At 41.5% G+C, this 19,765-nt stretch overlaps 1 protein-coding gene across 8 annotated transcripts in view; it reads left to right on the top strand.

The window, feature by feature from the left end:
- LOC306980501 (phosphatidylinositol-binding clathrin assembly protein) overlaps nt 1-19,765 on the top strand; it is a 215,025-nt gene that overhangs the window by 48,078 nt on the left and 147,182 nt on the right. For all 8 annotated transcript variants that reach the window (XM_079579921.1, XM_079579917.1, XM_079579920.1 and 5 more), the window contains exon 2: nt 1,866-2,008. In XM_079579921.1, coding sequence (XP_079436047.1) covers nt 1,866-2,008 — 143 coding nt within the window. The remainder of the gene's footprint in view (nt 1-1,865; nt 2,009-19,765) is intronic.

Raw genomic sequence — 19,765 nt, forward strand, 5'->3', positions numbered from 1 at the left:
ATCTGAACCTGGTCCCCGGAGAGTCAGGGAGCAGAGGGAGCAGAGAGTTAGGAAAGTTTTATAATGTGCCCTTCACAGTATTCAAACTACATTCATGAAAACATCAGCGCTGTCCTTGTCCGGCTGCTTTGTGTAGTTATGGCATTCTCTGCACGCTGTATATCGTTCGTGGTGTACTCCTCGGTCAAGGCTGCTATGGGAGGGAAGCGGGGCCATTCAGAGGCTGTACAAAAGTGGAAACTCGTAATGGTGTTTCAACAAACAGGACTTTGAAGATGAAACTAATTAAAAGCTTTTCAGAGAGCCAGGCTTTTTAACGTGGCGTTACATTTGCGGAGAATTGCACAAGTTTATATGGACATGCTCTATGGCTGGGACTTTAAGGCTCAGTATTTTTTCAGCTTTCACAAGTTTCTTGGTTTGTCTGTAACAACAAATGAATACGATTTGACTCAGAATACTAGATTAAGATGAGCATTAGATTGATTTTAGATTGTATGCCATATGTGGACTTAGTAATTAATGATGTGGGCTTTCTACCCTTGAGAACTGAAACATACATTAATAAGACGATGAAGAAGGTTCAACTCCAGTCAAAGGTTTAGTCAAGTCACAGTATTGAAAAGTATTTGCCGTAGAAAATACTTACAGGGACTATAAGGGGTTTAAATTTGTTTCTCCCCCTACATGTTCCAGCCATGTCCTAATGTGTAGAATGAGCTCAGACCTGTTCACCACAACTGCCTCTAAAATCCTGCACTGTCACTCAAAAAGTTGTTATTTCGGGTATTATGCTTAATATAGAGAATGCAGTTACGCATAAGACCTGAAGTGGCAGTAGTGAGTAAAAAATAACCAACTTGCATCTGGTCTCTTTAAGTTTTCAAAGTAGAAAGTCAAGGAACGTCGTCATCAGATTAAATAAGTGTTTTGAAAACTAACTTAGCATTTGCAGCTTTAAAAACTTAAAAATGTACTGTGCATAACGTACATAAAGTCATCATAACAAAATCATAACAACGGCGCCCAAGAAGTGACTTCCTGTTTCGATCCATCGCGCCAAAATAAAAGCACACAGCTCGTCTCATTGATTAGTGCAGCAGGTACTTGCTACTTTACAAGAATATAAGTAAATACACACATTTTAAGTGTTTTGTCTGTTAATAGTTAGGCAGAAAGAAAGTTGAACTAATGAACTGCTGAACTAATGAATAAGATGCTGCCTCTATTTTGGTGTGCTAGACCGAAACAGGAAGTCACTTCTTGGGCAGCGTTGCTATGAAGTTATGCACAGAGTCAATTGTGCCCAGATTGACTTCCCTGTACGGCAACGCAACGGGGACAAACCTTCTTCCTTGTTGTGAGTCAGTGGCATTGACAGCACACCCGCACATCGCCACCTACTGGTCTGGAATGTGCAGACCAAAAAATGACCAAAACAGTGACCGAATTTGCTTTTTTACTATGGAGCCTTTTATAAATGTAGTGGAGTTGAAAGTATTATGTTTGTCTTTCAAATATAGGGGAGTAAAAGTAGTAAGTTCTCAACACAAATGCGACTCAAGGAAAGTACAGATCCTCAAAAGCTCTATTTAAGTACTACATAAGGAAGTACATTTACTTTGTTTTTGACCACCTCTGCCCTTCAGTGACCCAGTATTGGTGGTCTGCAGGTGTCATTGCTTTTGCACTAAAATCAAGGTTGTTTTTCACCACATAGAAAGCCCCACAATGCACTTTAATGACCATGTGGGGGGGGGGGCCACCGTTCTCCCCTCACGTTAATGGGAAACACTGGTTTTAATTTAGCCCTCGTATCTGATGCCGCCGTTGTCTCCTGACGCTGTGCTTTCTTCCCGTGCCAGATCTGATCCACTGCACCAACGAGATGAACGTGAACATCCCACAGCTGGCAGACACGCTGTTCGAGCGCACGGCCAACTCCAGCTGGGTGGTGGTCTTCAAAGCCCTCATCACCACCCACCACCTCATGATGTACGGCAACGAGGTACGGAAAACGCCCACGCAAGAACTGCTACTGTTACTACTGACCCGGTGATACACTTGATGACGTAAGGGACAGAGAACGGCTTTATGCTTTATTTAGACTGTTTACACCGACAAATCCCTGCCTCCGGAGGCTCAACCGTCAAACCTGCATCGATATCTCATGCATTAGTCAGCTTCTGTCTCGCCCCCGTGCCCATAACCGCATTATACATTCACATTTGGGGAAACCTGACAACTAGATTAGTATCACAGGACACTTTCGTCTTGTTTTGACACAATTTGATGAAGAAAAAAATGGATTGAATGGCACTCGTATCTCATGCAGCCTGTTTATGCACTTACAATAACTACTGAACATTTTGCGCTACATATTACGACCATTAACTAGGGGTGGGAGATATTGACAAAAATGGATATCTCGATATTTTTTTTTTTTTAAATATCTCGATATCGATATTCGGACGATATTTTTGCAATCCTTTAAAGAAATGTGTGCAAACTGGCAAAGAAGGTCCTGTTGGTCTTTTGGCTTGCTGTATCTGACCTATTATTGTATAGAATTACTAGTTATATAAGACATTATTGATTTGAACATTAGGGCAAGGCGATATAAACAATGATGTATTTGGCGATATAATTTACACCTGACAAACTACTTCAAAATCAAAGCCTTTAGACAATAGGGCAAATTCATTTAAAGCTTGTTTATTCTACTCATTCATCTAAATCTCTATCTCATACCATTAGATTCGTTATCTCTGTAATTGCTCCACGCTGCCCTGTTGTTGTTTTGACTGGTAAAGGACAACGCAACAAAGTGGTGGAAAAAAAGAAAGAAAAAATCATGTTTGAGGGGTCGGACTGTACAAATTATGAAATATGCGATCCCAATTTTGCATATCGTCCAGGCAACCATTTGGATATTATCGTCTAAGCCAGGGGTGTCAAACATGCGAGATGATTTAATCCGGCCCCTGCCCTGTAGAGCCTGAATTCCAGAGTATGTAGGAAAAAAAGCAAGTCTCTAGCCCATTCCTGTGCGGAGTTATGATTTTTTAAAGAATAACCAGAATGCTCATTCCGGCCACTAGGGGGCATTAAATAAAAAAAAGGAAAGAGTTCCACACGTGTCCAGCAGAGGGCACTGACATAAGAGCTCAGGATATGAACAACACATGTTATAGCCACGTGGTAAATGGACAGTCTGCCCCAGGGCGGCTGTGGCTTCAATAACAGCTGACCACCACCGAGTGTGAAGTGAATGAATAACTTGAGGAACTTGTGACACAGGCTTGTAAAGTGCAATACAAGTGTAAGCCGTTGTTTTTAATGAAGCTACAGTCAAGCTGGGGCTTTGACCAAATCACAGCATATTATTACACATTTATAATAATATTTATATTTTTCATTTATATATATAAAAAATATATATTATACCCAAAATGAGTTTACACCCCTGGTCTAAGCGATATTACACTCCATGATTCTGTCTCATGTAGAGTATTGTATAACCACATGGTCACTTGCTGCTGGTACAACACTCAAACCAATAGAGTCTCTTTTTAAAAAAGCCATAAAAATCTTGGACAAGAAACCGTTCTCCTTTCACCACTGCACTGTTTTAGAGAAGCATCATTTACTCAATTTTAATAACTTCATTAATTTTAAATATGGTTGCCTTGTATATAAAGTATTGCATGGACTTGCTCCATTGCACCATTGCAGGATTTCATCAAGCCAAAGTCTGTTAGTGGGATCACGGGCACCAGGGCATCAGCTCGAGGAGACTGTGAGGTTCCACACAAGAGAACCTCCTCTGGACAGACTGTGCTCTCTGTAAAAGGCACCAAGTACTGGAATAGTCTCCCTTTATCAGTCAGAGAGACTCCAACTCTGGCCACTTTTAAAGCACGTTTTAAACTGTGGCTAAAGGAAAACCAGGCCTGTGAACACTTTTACTTGTTCTGCATTTATTGTTGTCACATTATGTTAATTGTAATTTGTAAATTGTGTATGTGCTGCCTGCCTAGGGACTACAGATGGAAACTAGCATCCCCGCTATAATCTGGCATATTTACAGTGCTCATGTGCAACTGTTCATCAATATGCATTGTCCCTATCAAATAAATAAATAAATAAAATAAAATAAAATATATCTCCCACCACTATCCTTACCCTTTATTTAAACTTTTCGCACAGACAACACCCCCCACTGGTCAACACCCCACACTCGTCTAAGCTCGTCTCTCCCACAGCTCCATGAACACATCACACATTCAAATCCTGACCGTTTATTTACGCAACTATCCCTTTCAGCATCAACATACTGCATGGTGGACACCGCTTGGCGCTATTAATTGATTTCTTTTTGCGCCCGCACAGAGAATAATTAGCTCAGAGCCGCGAGAGCCAAGATGGAGGTCAGGGATAGTGGAAACAAATGGAGAAGAATCTAATAAATGAACTAAAAATATGGATCAAAGCGTTTTGAGTAAAGAAAAAAGGAGCCGCCTCGGTGGATTTCCGTCATTGTAATTGAAAATGAAAATTCATGCGGCTATATTTATTAGAACTCGGGGACTTAGTTTGGAAGCAGGCTGCAGTTTTGTCGTGTGCTAGAAAGTAAATGGAGAGTAGGCCATTTATTTTGTGGTTTTCAGAATGACACCGAGCGTTATTAAATGTTGTGTCTTGCTCTATACAAACACACTGACACTCCCTACGTCGCTATGTTTTCCTTTTAATTCAACTACAATGCTATTGTTTTGCTGATCACTCGACTCAGCATTACGTAACTCTTCCTATGTCGCTTCCCCAGGGCTAAACTTCCCTAAACTCTTGGGTGTTTCTTGTGAACTCTTTGGGGTGCGGTTGATTTCACAACGAAACCGGAAATGGTGTCAAAAATTGCAGCCGTGTACGTTCTGTCAGCTCTCACTTTTGCAATTTTCACTGATGTGGTGTGATTTGCATCTCAAAATCTAACCACAGACACTTAGATCTTTGTTCTCTCGTGAAAAACATATTTTCTATCACCAAAATCTCAAAACACTGTCCCACCTGCTGATGTCATGATGTGGTGTGAGCTCCTTCATTGTGAATTAATTGATTTTGATTTGGTTTCTGAGCTAAAATTGCCTTAAAAACCTATTAGCAGACTTTTACTGATCATTTCAGCACTCAAATTGCCTTCACTCCTTCATTCTGTTAGGTAATACACACATACAGACAGCAACACGGCATACAAGGGAGTCACTAGATGCAAGTTGGTCATTTTATGCTCACTACTGCCACCTCAGGTCATGCGTGTAACTGCACCTTCTATATTAAGCTCGTGCATGACTGGAACATGTAGGGGGAGGAAAATACTTAATTTTAACTATTTTTGAACTCCGTATAGTCCCTTTAAGGATAGTGGGCAGGTGCCTAATCTTAATAAGTCTCTGATTGCATGATGAATGTCCACCGTTTACCAACTATCCTGGGAAAAATATTTTTGCTGCCTGGCCTGAGTGAGAAGAAAGCCTCTTTTATTACATTCAGTGTGTCTTCTTGAAAACCTCTCATTGGAATCACAATTTTTTCACAATTTTTTGTCGTTTTCTGAAGGACTATCAACACATTTATCACACACAAATAATGTCAAGCCAAAATATATGTTTTTTTCACTGAAATTATTCAGTAGAAGCAAAAAAAAAAGGCACTCGTAGCTACAGTTAGCATATGAAGCATGAAGCTGAAGTAGCTTCCTGGTTAGCATTGTCAGTTTTTGTAGGTATTTATTTAATTTACAGTTTTTAAGTATTTATGGGCTGTTGAAGCTCTTTGCTCCTCTGTATATTCATTTAGTAGAAATCTTAATAATTTATTTGTTCAAGTAATTGTGGAGAATCGGGAGAAAGTTTAGCTTTTCCCCACTTTGTTTTCCCCCACTGACTGCTTCGAGCATATATGGGCAACTCCAAAGAGGCCGTCTGTATCATGCTGCTTTTGTAACATTTCATTTAACAGATATATTGAAATACAAACAGTTATTTTATTGTTGAAAAATATCTTTAAAGTGTTGGCTCATCTCTGCTAAGTAACTGGAAGCATGACGTCTACAGCTCGTTGCCATGGCAATGTCGTCTAAAGGCAGCTAGATATGAGATTGAAAGGTTACATCCTCATCCACTCTTACCTGAAGCAAAAATAGTATTTTCTGGGTGTAGCTGGTCATTAGGAGCATGTTTTGTATAGCTGGCAACAGTGTAGCCCAAAATGTTACACAATGTGGTTTTAATCATCCCTTTTGAGGTGATGGAAGTTGATTATGCTTTCTATATCTGCTCCACTCCATTGTGCACAAGTTACTTCACCATTACGTCAAAAGTTAAACAACGACTTCCTGACAGCTTTTGAATGGACAAATCGCCCTCGCTACAAAGTACATAATCCGTGTACCTTTCGATCATTAGTTATTCTGTTTCAAAATAAAATCAGAAAAACTAATTATGTGGTTGTTTTATTGTATTTCCATTTTCTAAATTAAATTGGGAAGGCAAAAAATTCTAAATGAAATATTGACCCATTTCTTTGCTATGCAGTGGAAACAAACGCTGCTAAAACAACCTCCGTTATTTTGTTCACTACTGCTTCGGTTTGATTTGCTACTGGAAATGAGTAACTTTTTCTCCGCCTCTCTCTCCCTCGCGCAAGAGGGAAACAAAAACAAACTTAAGAAAAAGAGGTCGAGCTTCAACGCGATCTCCGCTGTAACCGTTGTTTATTATGTCATTAGAACTTTTATTTCTCAAACTCGTTGCTGCTCACTTTGAGCTCCTCGTTGAGCTGCAGCAGCAGCAGCTGAAGTGACCGGGGCGGAGGAGGAGGAGGCAGTGGGCTTCGGAGGCGGCCAAGAGCGGAGCTGAGCGAACAGGTGGAAGATGTGAGTGTCGGGGCTCCTGTAGCCGCCTCACTCACGGACTCCACACGCCTTTTTCTCCCCCATGGCCCGGGAGAGCTGGTGCCGGGAGTGTTCGGGAGCTCTCTCTCTGTTTCCCCAGAGCCGCGCTCTAAAACCCTTTCCCGTCGTGCATTCCCAAACTGTCCCTCTGCCACGCCTCTCTCCGTCCACCCCACTTCAGCAGTGACTTTTGTTTTGCAAATTAATCATGCACAACTAAAGTGACGAAGAGGAATAAAAAAATATATAAAAACGCGCATACCGTCGCTATGGGCGGGCCATAGGGGGCCGTGCCCGTCCCCCAAGATGCTTGTGCCCCCCAGACACAGATGTGGTGTCGTCTACGTGATACGCAGGTATACGCCGTATAACCACGAGAAGCCACTACAAGTTGGGCAAAGACAGGCTACGTATCACTCGTTTGCGCAGTGTTACTTTAGACCAGCCTAAACTCCACAACAAGTAACTATTTCCTCCCCTGACACCGAGAGAGGGGAGCGGCGGCATTTCATCCCTCTCTCTCTTTCTCTGGCACGGTTCCCTCTAAGCTGCGCTCGTGCGCAATTGCGCACGGCTCCCGTGTTGTCTGGGCACAAAATAAAATATAGCTGATAACGCGGACTGATAACGCATGTGTCCTCTCCTCCCGGCGCCTGCAGCTGCATTTCCCCGTGTTCGCGCTGCTTTCCGCCGGCTTCAGTGTCGCTGCCACAGGGCCAGGACCGCACGACTCGCAAAAAATATCAAACATGTTTGAAAACCTTGCGACCGTGCGATTTTCACTCGTACGTTCGTCGTGAGCAGCTGTTCGTGGCTCGTAGCCCCCTGGACACTGCATGACAGAGACGCACAGTGTCTGCCCAGCTTTTTAAGGTTGTTTTCCAAGCAGAATCTCCTCACGGATATTTCTGAGCGACCATTCCCTCCGTGGTATAAAACATCTCTGATCTCTGCATGTGTTGCCCAATTTTTAAAAAGTATATGCATAAAACTTTCCAAACAAGTGTAGAAGCGGCTCTGAGCTGAGGTCTCTCCTCACTTCCGGTGACGCAAACAATAATAAAACGAAATAGTAACGTCATAATTTTAGAGGGAATTTAAAACAACTAGAACCAAAACAAACTCATTGACATTGACGTATACAAGATTTCTTTTTCTAATTCAAGTTTAGAAAGGGAAAAAAAAATAAAAAAAATGGAAATGTTGTTTTTCTGATTTTATTTTGAAACGGAATAACTAATGATCGAAAGGTACACGGATTGTACATCTTGCTCACAATTTGTTTTTAGCTTTACACACACACACAGGTTTCTTTCCTATTGTGTCAACAGTTAAGTAGCAACTTCCTGACAGCTCTGAAACACAACATCTCACTTATTTGTACACAGCGTCTAAGTGTAGAAATCCCGTCAACAGTTTCATGTATTCTTTCCGGTGTCTCGCGGTGCTAAGTAGGTCAGCGCCGTGGTTTGGAGGTATTCCCGGTTTGAGTTCTCCGCGGAGCCGTGACTGTCAGACACTTTGATGTCTCACTCGGAAAGATTTGACGCTTGTTGCAACAATGGGCTTTTCCAAAAAAAAAAAAAAAAAAAAACTTTAACAAGATCCTAAAAATACACACAGCCTGTAGGTGACGATGCGCTTGATGTCATTTTGCCTTATAAAAATCCATGTTCAAGTGGATCTTATGTAAGGGGTGAATCATTAAGAGAGAGACTGTTGGCAAATTCTGGCTCTTTTACAAGACAGGAAGTGCAGCGATGAAGTTATGACTCAATACATAAATATTTGTGTGTTAACCTCAAGTAACTTTGTGTTCAAAACAAGGAAGAAAGTTTTATTTACTGATGCTTGTTCTGTTTGGCTAGGTCTGTGTTATTGCTACTCAAGCATAATATTCGTAAGATTGAAAACTGACATTATGACAGAGTGCAGATAAAATACTTTCAGTGTCATGTGAATGGGTTTTTCTAAGGCCGATGCTGATATTTTGGGATGTTAATTGTCCGATGCCGATATGCTCGCCCGATATTTTTGCCCGATTTTTCCAAGTATCTGGTCTATAATCCTGTAAAAAACAAATACTTTGCCACTCCAGCACTGGCCGATTTTGTTTTATTGCTTTAGGTGATCCAATCATAGTTTCTGTCCCAGCTTTGATTAGTTGTCGTTAGCATTAGCATATTGTTACGAGCCGCTGTGGCGATCAAAAATACAATAGTGGAGGTTAAAACTAACTGAGCGATTGAATTGTGTTTTATCTTTGTTACCTAAACGCCCCATATGGACAGGTGTTGAAAATGACCACATGTGCTATAACACTTTAAAGGGGCTAGATGCAAGTTAGCCATTTTATACTCACTACTGCCACCTCAGGTCATACGTGTAACTGCAGCTTCTATATTAAGCTCGTGCATGACGGCACTTCGGACCCGAATTAACACCTTTTTGAGTGACAGTGCAGGATTTTAGAGGCAGTTGTGGTGAACAGATCTGGGCTCATTCTACACATTGGGACATGGCTGGAACATGAAGGGGGAGGAAACTACTTAATTTTAACATTTTTAAACTCTGTATAGTCCTTTTAAACAATGCATCTGGTTCTTCCAATGTATAATTGCTATGTCCATATTAAATAAATACATTAATAAATGAAAATGAAAGAAATTCTCCATATTCTGCACTTCAAAATGACATACAGCATGTCCATATTGACGGTTTAGTGAAACTTGTGTTAAACAAACTTAAAGCTAACCAATTTTCATTGCGATGTTTGTCCCCTCTCCTGAGGCCTGGGGAGTTGTGGGAGGACTCGTTTTAAATCAACAAGTCTCTCCCATCGGTCCCTGAAATATAGACTATTTTCGGCACTCGATCGGCCGATAGTCAATATTGTAAAATCCCCAAATATCAGCCAGATATATCGGTTGGTCTCTAGTCCTGACTCTCTTAAAGGCACACTGCATAACTTTTTAGACTATTCTGTTGTCACCAGTACAAAACATGCTCTTAATGACCAGCTCAACACAGATGATGCTTTTACTGCAGTTTGTAATCAAATAATGTGTTTGGATGTGAACCTGTTTCAATCTCAAATTCTGCTGAGTTTTGTCGACATCTCCATGGAGACGAGCTGGAGACGCACCCACTCCCGGTAAAGTTACAGTCATGTCTTCGGAGAGTTGAGCCGCTCACAGCAAAGGCACGTGTTTGTTTGTACATTTATGGGGTATTTTTCAATGATGAAAATGTCATAATGTCATAAAATAAATGCTTGTATTTCACGATTGTGTGGGTTAGCTGCGAGTCTTGCCCGGATACCTCCTCGTTTGCCCCCTTTTTGTTTCCTCGAGCGCCTCTTGTGACGCCTCCACTATAATCGTTGATTGAGGTGGCCAATTAATCGATGTAATATTCAAATACTTTTCATTTTTTAACCTGCAGAGTGAGGTCCGTGTACCCCTGCTTAGGAAACACTTTAAGATTTACTTCCGGCATGATGTTTACAACCTGACTTCAATATTCTGCGTTTTCCTTTAAATATTAGGATCTGTTTTGTTGGCATTCCTTCACCGCACGTTAATGTCTTTGGCACGCCATCAACACTGCGCTATTTTTAGCCCTGGAAGCTAATGAAACTGCTTATTACCCTTCCAAGTAAAGCCCCGTGTACAAATGTGCTGCCTACGAGTGTTCCCAATGTACTTTTGCTAATGTAAAAAAAAAAAAAGCTAAAATCTGCTGATAATCCCTGAACATATAGTTTGCAGAGTATTCACGTTGTATTATTAATGATTGCGGTAATTGCAAACTGTTTCGAGGATTTCACATGGTGTTCCACCTCAAAGACTTACCTGGAGAAAGAGTAGAAGAAAGAGGGATCAGAGTGAGAGCAGAAGAGACAACAAAACGACGTTGTTAGTAGGGCTGGGACGATTCAGTTTAGTTGCGATACAATACCTCGATACTGCGGAGCTGATATGATATGTATTGCGACACAGTATGTATTGTGTTTTATTTTTATGTGTTAAGACTGTAATGTGTATTGTCATAACAAAATATAGGTTAATCATAAAGTGATTTGTTCCTGAATAAATGTACATTTAAAAAGTATTGAAAATATCAATACTTTGAGAAACTATTTAGCATAATCGATCGATCGATGGAGAGCTTACAGCCTATGTGCCAGTGTGATGCCTCATTTTAAAGCCAAGACCTTCTAGTTTCTAAAAATATGTGTGAGATCTGTGTGAATGAAACACAATTTACGTTGCATTTGCCGTTCTTAAAAGGACTAGAAGCAAATTGGTGATTTTATACTCACTACTGCCACCTCAGGTCTTACGCGTAACTGCAGGTTCTATATGAAGCTTGTGCAGCAACTTTTTGAGTGACAGTGCAGGATTTTAGTGGCAGTTGTGGTGAACAGGTCTGAGCTTCTACACATTAGGACATGGCGGGAACATGTGGGGGAGGAAAATACTTAATATTAACATTTTTAAAACTCTGTATAGTCCCTTTAACCCTAATTATATCCTGATTACGATTAACTAACCCTAGCCCCCTGATCCAGGGATACGGCAGGTAACAGGTTAATCATGTTACAATGTTGTTCGCTCGCGCATCTTTCAGTCATCTCTGAATCTTCCCCAGTGGCTATTCCCTGCAGCGCGGCGGCAGCTCCTCCTGAGGTCCTACATATGCAGGAAATGCTTTCCTCACCTCTCCATCAAGCTCAATCCTTACATGGTGAAGCAAAAACACCCGCCACAGTTTTCTCTCTTCACTGATACAGCTGCACTGAGATTATTAGTATATACCTGCAAAAAGCACAATACCCACGTTTTTTATGGAATGGTTGTGAAATTGCATTTGAGGCATAAGAAGTATTGCCTCAAATGGTGTAAAATTACTACTCGTATAAGCTCTGGACGACTGAGAGCCTACACATACAGTAGCAACAGCGGTGATTTTTCAGTATCCCTCCAAACCAGCAGAGGCCGTCCCGTCCGACGCCTAACCCAAGTGTTGTAAAGGATCCATTTTTCTTGCACGGTCAGATTAAAACGGTCGATCCAACGGAAATTAAAATAAAACTTACATCCTGACGTCGTAATCCGCCGCAAATCCCGGCCTTCCCCGAGTTAATCACCTTCAAAACCGAAACCTGGAGAAACTTGGGGAGCAAATTAACCGCGCGCCACCCACAAAATGTCTGAATATACCGTCGCCAACTTAATTCCCGTCTTGTTAGCTGTCGACTTACCTCAGACTGATGGTGCAACGCTTTCCGTCATTATAGCTGTCAGTCATAATGTCCAAGTTTTATAATAGAACGTGTGGGCACTGGAGTGACATTAGATCTGCGCTGTCAAACGGATTAAATGGGCTGCTGTCGTTCCCGAGGAGGTGGCAAAGATGAAGAAAAAATAAATAAATCGTGTGTTTGTTTAGCTTCATCCAGCATAATTTTCACACACAAGCAAGAGCGGGAATCTGTTTTACATGGATTTGTCGAAGCATCTGTGTGTAATTTCCTTCATGCTTTTATTTGTCCTTTTATCTCTTTCTTCTTCTGTGCTTGCTTTTGTTGCTTCTTCCTTCGGTTAGCCGTATTTTCTCACTATTTCCTTGTACTTTACAGTCTTCTTACTGGCTAGGATGATAATGGCTATGATTAATCCTATTACAGATGTAGGTGTATGTCCTGTTTCCATGTAATTGCCACAATTACCGCTTTATTACACTTTTAGGTGTCATGCTACTTTCATCCTTTTACCATGTTTACTCTGCTTTCTCACTTCAGTTCTTTCTTACGCACTTTCCTGTTTTCTTTCTGTTTTCATTTCAGTTCAGCTAAATATATTGTCAATCCTTATGCATGTGAAGCGCATACAGAGGATTAGAGATGAACCGATCCAGCTTTTTGCCTCCGATACCGATACTGGCCGTTTGATTATCTGCCGATATTAACCAATACCAAGAGACTTTCTTAAATGTGGCTTTCTCTAAGTGAATAAGTGAATGTCCCCTTTTCTCCATTGTGACTTCAATACAGTCTGATCTTTTCTTGCGACGTTTTCAATTATCAATTATGGGCGATTTATTGATAAACTGTAATGGGAAAAACATTAGAGAAGAATTACAGGACTTTTCAACACTAAATATCCTCAGGTATATGACACGCAATTTAGATCATATTAATATAAACACTCACATAAGGTGATCTGATCAATACAAATATAGATCAGTTATTTCCATCCATCCATTTTCTTCCACTTGTCCGTTGCCGGGTCGTGGGGGCTGTTGGAGCTGCCCAAATCACATTGCACCATCCCCTTATGGCTCCTTCTGCAGGTGGTGGGTCCACAGGACGGCCTCACGATTAACCGGGCCTCATGGTCTCTCATAAGGGGCTTCTGAACCGCTCTTTGTCTGACCCGTCACCGAGGACCAGTTTGCCATGGGCGACCCTACCAGGGGCAAAAAGCCCCCGAAAACAGAGCTCCCAGGATCATTCAGGTGCTCAAACCCCTCCACCACGTTAAGGTGGTGGTTCCAGGAGGGGTAGATCAGTTATTTCATAAACTAAAATACAGACACTTTTATCAGGTGATCCAATCAGAGTTTCTGTCCCAGCCTTGATTAGTTGGCGTTAGCTTTAGCATGCTTCCGCTAGCTTTAGCATGCTGTTGCTAGCCACGGCATTTTGCGAGATGATTACAAATACATTTGTGGGAGTCAGAACTACTAACTGAGCGATTGGATTCTCTAGGTTCCTAAATGAGGTACAGCATTCCCAGATCCACTGATGTTTGGTCAGGGAAAGTTGTGGCTTTAAAACGCTGAGAGCCAAAACAAGCATCGGGTCAGTATTGGATATTTGTAGCCAATACCCGATGTTGTATTTAAGGTTAAGGTTAGGGTTAAGGTATACTTTATTAAGGGAAATTTATTCTCTGCATTTGACCCATCCTCAGTGCTGCTGGGGCGACCTGTAGGAGCAGTGAGCTGACAGCGTATCCAGACATTGAAATTGAAGGCTGCTGCCGAGTTATGATAGCTCCTTCACCTACTTGGGCGCATTACGTACTTTAGCAATTGGGTAAAATCCGATCCAGTTGTTTCAAACTTTAAGAAGAGTTCACCCCTAACACCTGAAAACGGAGCTCGATCCAGAACCTCCGTACGATATGAGTACAAGATTATGGTAAGACCAGGCTAGTGCATCCCTACAGAGGACTGAAAACTGGGCAGCAGAAGGAGGGAAGAGGGGGATTCAGCCTCCAGGTGGGTGAAGCTGTCTTTCAGTCAGCTGGCCCCCCCATGGATGAAGACTCTTTCTTATCCTTTACTACTTTTTTCCAGCTCTTCCATCTCTTCTTCCTTTGTTTTGATCCTATACGTTCACTTTAAAGCTCCATCCAGCCGCACTGTGCCTTTGACACCCACGAGGTCAACCGAGGACACCGGCTAGAAATTTCGACGAGGATATTTTGATAAATGCTTCCTATCCGTCCATTGGTGCTTGTTGACAGCGCCGCAGACCTTGGACGAAGCAAATTAACCTTAGATGCTCTCGTCACTGCCTCCCCCCCCCCCCCGCCCCGTGTGTGTGCAAATAGATCATTTTATTTACCCAGGAAATCCCCTTTACCTAAGCCGGAATACAAATGAACAGACTTTAATATAAGGAGGTATTTATATATGGTCCGCCGTCGCGTTTATTGTAAATTGCTTTTTGGTCAGCACAATGCGCCGGTCGGTTTTATTTTGCCGGGAGTTTAGAAGCAGGTGAAGTTTTTAATATGTCGTTTCTGCTGCGCCCTGCTGATGTGAGGATTTAGGATTATTGTCCAATAAATTGTCGTGCTGGCATTACAAATTTTTACAGTATATAGTTTTAAATGGCTTGTGTTTCCATCGAATGCGCCAGCAACTTAAAATAACAGCGTTTACGACTTCATTCATTGTGTTCATTCATTTCCGTGGCGATAATGATGATATAGACAGGACTGGGGGAGGTGCACTTGTCTGTCTTTGTCTGCATTTGACAAATTAACATTATTGTGCATGTTTGTATATTGACGGCACCCTGAAAGCAAACCCTACATGCAGACTCCACATGGAAAGACCCAGCCCATTAATCACCTGTGTTTTTGTGTCATATCTTTCCACATTTCCTCTGCACAGCTCGGTTAATGCAGCTTGAGTGAAAAGGAGCAGGTAGAGGAGCGTTCTTATGATATGCCCCTTTTCATGAGCTGATTTTAACACCACTTTATTTACTCAGTTGTTTGGTGTCTGTGTCTCGATGGCTCCTCTGATGCGACGCAGTGGCCTGATATGGACTTCACTTGCTGTACTTGTCGTCTATGTCTTGTGTGCATGATTTAATACATGCTCTTTAAAGAAAGTATTTTCCACATTTTTGCTGTAAGTGGCCAGACTGATCCTCCATGTTAAGAGATACATAAGGATACAGTCTGGAATTGTGTGATTTGAATCTTGCTGACTCCGGCAAAACCAAGACGAGCCAATCATAGCACGGGAGGTGGGAGTTAATGGAGCGCCATCTTCCGCGCTAGGATTTCCCATCAACCAGTGCTCCTCCGGGCCGTAACCAAAACAGTGAAGATGGCGGCTGCAACACAATGATTTTCGACCAGTGCCCTCTTTTGTTTTAAATGAGCTGGACTTGCACGTGTGGACGACAAACGATCATGGCGGACGTAAACACTAAGCGTAAGTTGCTTTGTGTTTGATTGGTTCTCCCTCGTTCAAGCTGTGATCGGTAGCCCCGCCTCCAGCCTCGGTTTGGAACATGTGCCCTATTACCATAATTCCAGACTGTATCTATCAGTGCTTTAAGTGGACATAAAGAAGTGCTGGTACTCAATTTTTTAACTTAACTTATTATGAAAATTAGTTAAAACCAAGTCCATTGATGTGTTTAAGAAGTATGCAATATGATCAATGTCACAAAAATATGACACTGCGGAGCAGCAGATCATCTTTATTTATGTATTTTGTGTTTTGATGTCTGCATGAGACAGTTTAAAATTTCAATGAACTGGAACTGTATGATTTTGTGTTGATAAGGGACGGACATTATACGTTTTTGCTTCTTTCTGCTCCTTTTCATAAATGCTTTTGTTGCATTTTTATAAATGAATGGAAAAAAAAAAATGTTTAGAGAGAAAATTTCATAAACAAACACATATTATGATTTTGTGTGTGCATTTGTATAACTGCTAATGGGAAACACTAAAATGTAAAAAAGAAAAAGATTTTATAATGTTTATGGTCAATTTCCCCTTTTAATATGGTCGTTCAACACATTTTTCAAGATACAAACTGAAAAAAAAAACACCCCAAATGTATGTGAATAGTATATTATACTGCTTTTACACACTAACCACCAAAGCAAAATGTGTCTCATCCTCCCCCTCTCTCCCCTACTTTAGCAGGTATGTGATCTCTTATTCACATAATAATATTTATCAAATTCATCTTGGGGGCAGAGGTTCTATGCTGGGCCTGACGTTCCCTACCCCTCCTTTAATACATACGTGTTCAGGCTGAGACTTCATGTAGCCCAGGAATTGCAAGAATAAGAACGCAAACCCCTCAGCCGTCATACTCTGAGCCAAACTGTGCATTAAAACATACCTCTCGGCGCATAAGCTCCTAACTCATTAATAAATAATTACCCCCCTCAAAAAACCTGTGTTCTCTTCATCCTGTTAAAGTTTAAAGCCGGCTTCCAATGCCTCGCAGTTCCAAAACCAGCCCAACAAAGCTTTCTATATTTTCTCGCACAGCTTGTATTGATACACTTTCACTTTTTTCGGCCGGAGCTTTTTGCCTCCTGCCAAGAAGCACTCCTGGCTCGGTCCCCAGTGCCACTGTGAATGTTATGAGCCTTCAACAGCTTTCAGTGTGTGACCGTGCATTACTGCCGCTGCCACAAAACCACCTCAAACAACTCAAGAAATATATATAAAAGAAGCAACAAACCAGCTCACCAACGAATGGAAAGAATGTACAGTAAAGTATCAGCAATCAAATCGCTAAATGAAATATTCGACTCCTGCTGTTTTAAATCGTGGCTGCATAACAACTACCCAGTCTGAGATTCAGTTTCGATCTGGAGCCAGTTTTTAATCACCGCACTCCCCCTCCTTGGCTGCAAGTCTAGCCATTGTCTAATGTGTTATCATTTGTCAGCGTGGGCCACAGTCTGCGGGTCTTTGTATCCACGGCCAGCGTAGCCAAACAGTCCAACAGGAAAAGCCCAAACAATGCACCGCCCACACCTTCAAAAAGGCGGCTGATACGGCAGCAGGTCTCGGTGTTTGGATGTACTGTAAAGAGGGAGGCGAAAGCAGGTCCAGGGCGGAACCAGAGGTAAACAGAGATAAAGCGAAACTAAATATGAGCTAAAAACGAGGTCTAAACTGGGATTCAATTAGGTCTATGGCAGCTCAGGCCCAGGGATAAACCAGTAGAGAGAGCTGAACTGAAATGTAGATAAAGGGCAAAACAGGCCAAGTCTAAGCTAGGAGTAATTCAAGGCCAAATCAGGTTTCACAGGTCTGATTCAGTCTCTTTCTGTCCCTACCACATGATTGTGCTATGTAACAGTCTGGATTGACTTGTATCACATACACAATGGAATATTGTTTATTTATTTATTTGATAAGGACAATGCACAATAAACATTCTGGATTAAAGCCATAAGGCTGATTTATAGCCGTCGTCCCGAGGCCAGAGGTCCCCAACTCGCGGACATGGGTCCGGACCTCCAGAGGCTTTAGTCCGGACCCCAAAGCCTTTTCATCCGCTCAGTATACTTCCTAAATCTTCCTAATCTTCCTAAATCAAAACGTATCTAAACAATTTGAATAACATTGAAATAAAATGGCAAAATTATTGATTAATTAACACAGTGCTGCGCTGTTTTTGGGATTTAGCCGTCGAGTGCCAACAACCCACAATCCAAACTCAAATGTTAAAATCTCAGCCTTTTGGATGAGCGGCGAAACGTTCAACATTTCAACTACCAAGTACAGAAGATGACTCAAAAACCTTAATTGAAAATGTTACAGATGTTAGTGAAGTACAAGAAATGTAAAAGAAGAGTCACTTAATGGTCACACGTCTGGTTTGCTCTAAACCACACTTTTAGTTGAGTTTTGACTATAGGAAAGTGTGACAGTGAAGGGAAAACTGTTCCATAACTTACAGGCCTTCACAAACAGATCATCTTGTCCAAAGGTTGTTCTTCTAGCTCCTCACAGTCACCTCCCGATGGGGCCTGTGTCCTGGTTTAAAGAAGTCCGACATGGGAGGTGGTCTTATGTCTCATTACATTATGTACCTCCAACTTACTAATTCACATTATTCCATTGTGTATGTACGACATAGGAAGAAGTTATACCCGATTGTTGCATAACTCGTTGCATTGGACTGAATTTGGTTGGCATAATGTTCAAGAGGAAATAAAATAAACAGTTTCCCAAAGAACTAAATAAGCCTCAAGATTTGGTAGGTCAAATCTACATGTACAGTGGGGAAAAAAAGTATTTGGTCAGTTTCACATAGACATTGTATTGGATTTTGGCCAAATACTTTTTTTCCCCACTGTATTTGAGCTGTTTGAACCAGGACTGGTCAGAACTAGGACTAAAACGCTTGACTTGACGCTAAAGCAGCGCTAACTCAACAGGCCTGTTTGCTACTATCATGTACCACACTACTCTTGATTTTTATTGCAGAATTGGATAAAAGGCTCGGTTTCGGTCGTATCTAATGGCGCAAAATCCATTGTGAAACTGCGGCGATGTTGCAGAAATGAGGACAAATAAGTGCTTATGGGAAAGTGGTGTCATTTAGAAAGTCAAGTTATTTTTACATCACCGAGCTCAAAGCAGTTCAGTCCGACAGCATCGAGTTAAATACTGACGGCGCAGTGATTTGAGCAAATGGGTTTTATTGTAGTCAGCCTCCAGCTTAACTTTAATTATGTAAAGTTCTTTTGTGTCTTTCCTTTTATATTTGTTTATCGTTGCAGATAAAAATTATACGGCAGAACGGGCGAGGCGGATAATGCCGGTCTAGACGATAAAATGCTAGTTTGAAGGTTGGGACATGGCATTGAAATTACCTCCTAATTTGAATTAAGTGTTTTGACATTTCAAAGTCATAAACGGTCTTTAGACAATGCATTAACAGCCACAAGTCAAAAGTGTGATTGGAGATGACATGAGGCATATGATGAAAATAAAATAAAGTGTAAAAGTGTGTTTCTTCGTCCTCGAACCTAGGACTTAAAGAGAATAGGTCGTAGGTTCACTCTCGTCTGAATTGAGCCTTTCTGGAATTTGCATGTTCGTCTAATGTCTGAGCTTAACTAAAAACATGCACAATGGGCACAATGAGCTCTATAACAGATTTTCTGAATGCCATTGCCCGTGGGACTTAAAGCAGTACTAAGTAACTCTTGCCCCTAGAGGCCATAAGCACAACTGCAGGTGTTGTAGCAAGTTGCGATTTTTTAACCTATTAATTGTCCGTGGGAGTAAATACTACGCTGACAGAAAAGGCGAAGGGAGAGAGGGATATTGTACATCAAATTACACAATGGAGATAATTTTTTTCACTCAAACTTGGCTGTAAATACTGTTTAAAGTGGCGCTAGCCCGCAGTTAGCTTTGCCCGTTAGCCTGTTAGCTTCCATTAGCGTATATTGGTGACTCCAAGCGTGGTTTTCTGGCCAGAGACACCAGGGGGAGATGAAAGACCCCC

Source organism: Gobius niger (genome assembly GCF_951799975.1).
Source record: "Gobius niger genome assembly, chromosome: 21".
Lineage (NCBI taxonomy): Eukaryota > Metazoa > Chordata > Actinopteri > Gobiiformes > Gobiidae > Gobius > Gobius niger.